The 7,172-nt window shown below is 54.9% G+C and overlaps 1 protein-coding gene across 1 annotated transcript; it reads left to right on the top strand.

Annotated features, from left to right (window-relative positions):
* The first annotated feature begins 1,474 nt into the window (after window positions 1–1,474).
* Window positions 1,475–5,095, top strand: EVX2 (even-skipped homeobox 2). The gene is made up of 3 exons (XM_069579449.1): window positions 1,475–1,901; window positions 2,798–3,075; window positions 4,376–5,095. The coding sequence occupies exons 1-3, from the start codon at window positions 1,475–1,477 to the stop codon at window positions 5,093–5,095; spliced, it is 1,425 nt and encodes a 474-aa protein (XP_069435550.1).
* Window positions 5,096–7,172: the final 2,077 nt, after the last annotated feature.

Below are 7,172 nucleotides of genomic sequence, written 5' to 3' on the forward strand. Positions count from 1 at the left end.
CGCCAAGCTCAGGTCGGGAGGAGCAGCGGCAAGGCTAGTCCGCGATTTTTCGCGCGCAGACCCAGCGCAGAGATTATCCGAGGCCACAGGTAAGGGGCTGGGGCTGGAGAAGGGAGGAAGGCGAGAAGGAAGAAGGGCACAGTGGGAAAGAGAGGGCAGGAGGATCGTAGGGAAGGGAACCAAGACTGTTTTTTCTCATCTTTGACCTCGATATCCAGCGATTTTGCCATAAATAATTCGATGTGAGAAGGATTTGGGGGAAAGCTGGCAAAGTAAAAGTGGAATTGGGGCCGCCCATATGGCACTGTAAATTGCGACTGTGTTTAAAGTTAGCTGTAGAATTCTGCTATGAAATCGTCCAGCCGAGTTCATTTACCCCAGGGAAAATGCGTAGGCGAGAAGCCTATCCATCAGCAGGATTATAAAAGTGAAAAACCCGGGACTTCAAGTTCAGAACTCACTCTGCAAACGGTGTTAAAAAATCAGAGAGGAGCTAATGATTTCCGTTTGGAGGCGCGGGCCCAACGCACCTCCCCAGCCACGTAGCACTGAAGTGCTTTCAAAACTCTAGGAGATTCTCTCTCTCTCCCTTCTGGGGTGGGAGGAGAGCAGCCAGGCTGAGGTGAAGTGGGGAGGGAGAGAACTCGGCGTCCTATTTGTTAAATAAAACACATATTTGGTTCTGAAATTCTAAAGATAAGTAATCCAGACAGGAGCGTAAGGTCTTCTCCTTACGCAACTCTTCCAACATCCTCCCCCTTGTCCGCCCCCCCCCCCCCCGCCACCCCGCTCCCGCTTGTAAATGTAAAAAAAAAAAAAAAACAACCACCCACTTCCCGACGATCTACTCTGGAAAATCAAAGCATTATCTATTATTTAACACGTATCTATGTCCGAGGAAAAATGAGGAAGGCGCTGCATGATTAGGACCTAAGGGGCAACCCAGCAAACTGAGAGCGTAATGATGCCCCTAAATGAAGGGGGAAATGTGCCGCGGCGCGCTCTATTAATCAGACTGTCAATTTCACCCCCGAGGCCAAACCCCCGGGCGAGCAGAACCGGCTCTGAGCGGGCAAAGGACCGGAGACTTCCTCCTCACTTCTTGTCTCTTCTCGCCTCCTACCTGGATCTATTTGTCTGCTCTGAAGCCGCCTTCATTACCCACTGACAGGAACGTGTATTTATTTGCTTATAAACCTGTTACAATAAATGATTATTCGAACAGCGTCATTCGTACCTTAATGACGAGCGAGCGCTACTTTTTGATGAATGACATCTCGGGCTCGGAAGGATGTATGGGTCATTTTGACCAGTCATTCCCTCGCTCTGGCATCCCACAATTTTTCCGCCTCCCTCCAAAAGAGATAATAATATTTAGAGGCGCTCGCTGGGGCTGAATGAGAATTAGCCCTCGGCGCAGCCCATCATTAGGACGGGACAGCCGGGCCACTGTGACATTTTTTAGAAAGCTGAAATGATGGAAAGAATAAGAAAAGAGATGATTCTGATGGAGAGAGGGCTGCACAGCCCTACGACCGGCAAGAGATTCTCCAATTTGTCGGACTCGGCTGGCAATGCTGTGCTCGAGGCCCTGGAAAATTCGCAGCACCCGGCTCGCCTCAGCCCGCGCCTGCCGTCCGCCCCCCTGCACAGCGCTTTGGGAGACCTCCCTGCCAAGGGCAAATTCGAAATAGACACTTTGTTCAACCTGCAGCACCCGAGCAGCGAAAGCACCGTCTCCTCCGAAATCGCGTCTGCCACGGAGGGCCGAAAAAAGCCGGGTCATTATTCAGAGGCGGCCGCTGAGGCAGACATGAGCAGCGACGTGGAGGTGGGCTGCTCGGCGCTGCGCTCCCCCGGCGGCCTCGGAGCGGTTCCGCTCAAGGAAAACAATGGCAAAGGTAATCGAGCTGCCCGCGCCGCGCTCCCTCGTCCCATTCTCTCTCTTCCTTCGCTGCCCTGCGGGCCCTTCGTGGTGCCTTTGCCCCTCTCCGACCCTCTGCAGCGAGCTGCACCGAGCTGGTTCGGGCGGGGGCGGGACGCAGGCGTGGGACCGTGCCCTCCGGCTCTGCTCCTTGAGCCTCCCAGAGAGACCAGGCCTACGGCCTGCCCTCGCTCCTAAGTCGGAGAAAAGGTTTTCTGCTTGCGGGTCTAAACGCCCGTGCGAGCCGATAGACCCCGAGCCATCCACTGAGTCTGTCCGGGGGAAGGGTGCCCTGGGCAACTGTACTGAACTCCGCGGCCTCTGAACCCCGAGGCCGACCGGAGGAAGCATTCTAAGTAAGTCAAAGGAGCCTCGCTGGGCACCTTTGGGAGACCCTCTTGGGTCAGCGGGAGAAAGTTGAAAAGTAGAGTTCACCCCTCAATGGTTCCGGTTTGAGCTGTTGCTGTCTTTCGAATCTTGAAATATTTTAAACAAAATTCCAAAGCCAGTCAAAGGAAGGTTAGAGGCCGACAGAAAGCTGCCCTGCGGTCTCCAGATGAAGGAAAATCCAGAGCTTCCCAAACTGAGTTTAGATGTAGGGTTTTCCCCTTGGCCAGTTTTCCTCCTGAGTTGAAAATTTCCAATTATTAAAACAAAACTACCGTCCTTAATTGAGTTCCTATTATTTGGTTATGAAGGGCTCCCCAAACTTTATTGATTCCATTAACAGCAGCAATTTGTAAACATGACAGACCCCATCAATTTAGGCAGCGCCTCGCCCTCCTCTCGCGGCTTCCCCCATCCGCGTGCAGCCTCAGCGCGGGGATCTCGGTCCTACAGTGACTCATGCGCTGCCGGCCGTTTGTTTGCCAGGGTTCGCAGAGAGTGGCTCAGCCGCGGGCACCACGACGTCTGCGACAGGCTCCGGCCTCGGCAGCCTGCATGGAGGCGGCGGCGGCGGCGGCAGCGGCGGGGGCGCGGCGCTGGGCGGCTCCGGCTCTGGCGCGGATCAGGTGCGGCGCTACCGCACGGCGTTCACCCGCGAACAGATCGCACGCCTGGAGAAGGAGTTCTACCGGGAGAACTATGTGTCGCGGCCACGCCGGTGCGAGCTAGCCGCTGCACTCAACCTTCCCGAAACCACTATCAAGGTATTGATTCCAGCACGCGCCTGTTCTAGCTTCCCCCGGGTGTGTGGGTTGATTTTTATTTCTGCTTTTTGGGCGATTAGGTTTAGCTGAGGGCCTGAAAACCCGCGGGGAGAGTCACCAAAGGAATTGGCATGTTTATTTCTCAGTTGCCGTATCCGAAGGGCTAGCCGGTCTGGCTGACCTGGGAAGGTCCCCGAATGGCGCAGCCCATGCCGCAAATGCTCGCCTCCGCCCAGCGCGTGCCCAGGTGCCCCTAACCCTTCTCCACGGCTCCAATTTCCCCTCGGCGGCAAAGCCAGCTGGTCTTTGTTGCTCTGGCAAGAACCAGAGGTGAAACTTTTCAATTGCTCTTGATCTTGGAGGTTTATTTTTCACATAAATCGTTACAAGGAGAAAGGACAGTGTATTTTAAAAAATCGATTGGGTTCAGAAATAGTTTTCTAAACATTTTTCTCCGGGGCAAAGGTAAAGAAAGCAAACTCCTGGGGGGGAGCAACGAAATTGTCCTTATTAATATCTCTTTAGGTGATTAATTTTATTTTACGTCCAGGAAAGATAGCCGGGAGGTTGGGCGACTTGGTGAACTCTTCAAGGAGGATCTGGCATTCTAAAAAAAGAAAAGAGGAAACTCCATGGGATAGGGGAGGAGTGTAAAAGTCTCTCTTCGGTTTGGTCGGGCTTTCTTTAATTTAGAGTTGTGACGAATGATGTCTTCATTAGATACTGTGTTGGGAGGGGTAGAAAAGTCCCCTTCCCAGTTTAAGAGGATGTTGCTCCCGCCATTCATTTGAAGCAAATGATTCCAACAAAACCATCCCTTCAATATCAGAACCGGACCCATGCCCCTCGGGACAATTCCTCACAGCTCAGAGGACTCAAGACCTCACGCGGCGACTTTTTACAAAAGCTGCGGCGGCAGCTTCTCTTCAAAGGAGCCCTAGAATCCTCGCGCAAATCCTGGGATTGAGAGACGGGTGCTCTGCGAGGCCGGGCAACCGGTGGGTGGCGAGAAAGAGAGGAAAGGTTGGGTTGGGACGAGGAAGCGCAGTCTAAAGCTAGAGAATAGAAGCCCCAGGAGCCGCAGCAGTCGGACACAGGGAAGATTATTTTCGCTGAGGAGTGTGCCTACGGCGCTTTACACCGCCGCTCACACTGTCTCAGCTGGAAGAGAGGACTCGGCCCGGTCGGAGGGGCGTAGGCCAGGCCATTCCAAGGTCTGGGAGGGGCGGGGAGGCCCGGGGCGGGGGCTGGGGCCTCCGGGCGCTCCCTAACTCGGGCCGCGGCGCGGCTCTCCCTGCAGGTATGGTTCCAGAACCGGCGCATGAAGGACAAGCGGCAGCGTCTGGCCATGTCGTGGCCGCACCCGGCCGACCCCAGCTTCTACACCTACATGATGACGCACGCAGCCGCCACCGGAAGCCTTCCCTACCCCTTCCACTCGCACGTGCCGCTGCACTACTACCCGCACGTGGGTGTCACGGCCGCGGCCGCGGCGGCTGCGGCCTCTGGCGCAGCCGCCGCGGCCTCATCGCCCTTCGCCACTTCCATCCGCCCGCTGGACACCTTCCGCGCCCTCTCGCACCCTTACTCGCGGCCCGAGCTGCTGTGCAGCTTCCGCCACCCGGGCCTCTACCAGACGCCCGCGGCTGCCGCCGGGCTCAACAGCGCGGCTTCGGCCGCGGCGGCTGCTGCAGCTGCGGCGGCCGCGGCCTCTTCGGCCGCGGCGGCCGGGGCGCCTCCCAGCGGCGGTTCCGCACCCTGTTCGTGCCTCAGTTGCCACAGCAGTCAGTCGGCCGCAGCCGCAGCCGCCGCCGCCGCCGCCGCTCTGGGCTCCCGGGGTGGCGGCGGGGGCGGCGGGGGTGGCGCCGGCAGCGCAGGGGCCGCCGGAGGCTCGGACTTCGGCTGCAGCACCGCGGCGCCGCGCTCTGAGAGCGGCTTTCTGCCCTACTCAGCCGCTGTGCTAAGCAAGACCGCCGTGAGCCCTCCGGACCAGAGGGACGAGGCGCCGCTCACCAGATAACTACGTCGCTGCCGCCAGGGGGCTGCGCCCGACGCTCCGAGTGTGCCCCGGGAGTCCCCTGAGCGCCCCCCATACCCGCTTTGCGCCCACGTGCCCTCTGCGCTCCGCCTGCTGCTGAGGCTCTCGCCAGGGGGCGCCCCGGCGCGGGAGGCCGCAGGGAACTTGCCCCGAGTTGGGGGGAAAGAGCCAGCTCGAAAGCCCGGCGTGCGTCCCCTCAAATTATTTCTATTTTTGTATTTGCTACCCTGCCGCCTCCCCTCCTTTTAAGTATGTTTCCCGTCGCCCAGACCCCGCTTCCTGCCTCTGTCCCGAGCTCTTGGTCTCCCCAAGACAATCTCCTCGCCCCCGAAACCAGTCCGCTGTGGTCTCGGGCCCAGGCTGAAGCTGTCAGGCCTAGTTTCTCGGCTGAGCCACGTGGCCAAAAGCAACGGAAAACCACAACAAAGAGAGTAGGGAATGGTGTGTGCTAGTGCGGTGTGCGGGAGGGAAATCCACCCCGTTGTTCCCGCTGCTGCTGTGTTTCTTCCATCCTTTCTTTTATTTTCTTTAAACGAGGGTGAGAGGAGGTAGCAGTTTTTCTCTTAGCCTGAGCTTGTTAGGGGCCCTATCCGAGGAGAGCGGAAGCATGGAGGTCTGAGAAGAAGGCCTAGAGGGCTGATGGAGAGTGCGGGCGGCCGCGGGTGTAGAGAGTGTTTACTCCGTGCAGGGGACACGGATGGTGGGGCTGTGGCCGTGGTCCCAGGAAGGACAAAGCCACGAAGCCGAGATGGGAAGAAGCGCAGTCCCTTCGCAGTCTCTCCGCAGTCTCTCTCTCGGCCCACCACCGGTCTCTCTTCTGATCTTCGGTTTGGGTTGAAGGCATCTTGCATATTCTTTTGCAAAAAATAATGGTTAATGAGAGTGGCACAGCCAGGCCAGGGGAGGAAAGGCAAACGGAGGGATGAGGAGGGCAAGACTGAACGATCTCGTAGTATTTGAAGAATCGTTTTCAGCTTAGTTTTCCAACGACTGGGTTCCAGTCCATCTGGGAAATACTTGAATCTCTAGATATATATTATCCTGAAGCATTTACTTAGACACTCTTCTAAGTTCAAATTCTATTCCCTTCACCCCCTTCCCTCCTCGCTTTCCTTTTCCTCGGGTAAAATGGTTCTTGGCTTATTTCTCACGCATGTCTATTGCGCCTTCGCCTCTGCAAAGCCACCGCTGGGTTGCTGAGACCGGCTCTGCCAACCCCGGCTACTGGAGGGGTTTCCTTGAACTTGAAGAAAGGCACATCAAAACCCACCAGTGTTAACTGCCACGTCAATTTTGATGCTAATAATGTGCAGATTATGACGAAAATTGCCAATCATGCTCTCTGATGGACCTCCTTTGAATGTGGAATTGGAGAAAAGTTCCCCGCACGGAGACCTGCTGTCAAGTACTAACAACCCGCTAAGGGAAGTCATTAGGAGAGACGGATAAGAGACTCGGTACATAAAACAATGTTCTTGGTGCATAGAATGTATGTTATTTAATGTTATCTCTGTTACCTGAAGTGATTTCGCAGAAGAAAGCCACGTTCTTATCATCTCAATTGCCAATTTTCATTTTGGTAACTTGGACGCCCTGGGTAGACTTTTCTCTGTTAAGTTGATATTCCACCAATGTGAACAGCCTCATTAAATCAAGCCCAGATATTTCCATAATGCTCCCCGCAGAGCCACTTCGCTCCTCACATAATGAGATTTTCTGAAGAGCTGAAGCCCTAAAATAACTTGCTAGTGCATGTTTAGACCCAGCGAAGTGGGTATGTGTGTGTATTTAATGTAGGTGTGCTGCCTACAGATTCGTGTATGTGTGTGTATAGATATGTATATATACATACATATACATACATATATAAGTATCTGTTCTCTTAAACATGAACATAAGAGATACACACACATCCATATATACCCATTGGCACTCTTTTCTGTGATTTATTTCAAATTTGTGTTCTGACATACTTGTGTTAAAGACACTGGATTTTAAAAATTTATTTCCTAAAAATAGGCTTTCAGGAAACTTTTGAAAGAATTCACTTTACAGGGGA

Source organism: Ovis canadensis, chromosome 2 (assembly GCF_042477335.2).
Source record: "Ovis canadensis isolate MfBH-ARS-UI-01 breed Bighorn chromosome 2, ARS-UI_OviCan_v2, whole genome shotgun sequence".
NCBI lineage: Eukaryota > Metazoa > Chordata > Mammalia > Artiodactyla > Bovidae > Ovis > Ovis canadensis.

What these genes read in the sequence shown, in the direction of transcription:
- EVX2 (XM_069579449.1), top strand. Translation starts at nt 1,475, where the DNA reads ATGATGGAAAGAATAAGAAAAGAGATGATTCTGATGGAGAGAGGGCTG. An exon ending in CAAGGAAAACAATGGCAAAG is followed by an intron (nt 1,902 to 2,797) that starts GTAATCGAGCTG and finishes TTTGTTTGCCAG; the next exon opens with GGTTCGCAGAGAGTGGCTCA. An exon ending in TTCCCGAAACCACTATCAAG is followed by an intron (nt 3,076 to 4,375) that starts GTATTGATTCCA and finishes CTCTCCCTGCAG; the next exon opens with GTATGGTTCCAGAACCGGCG.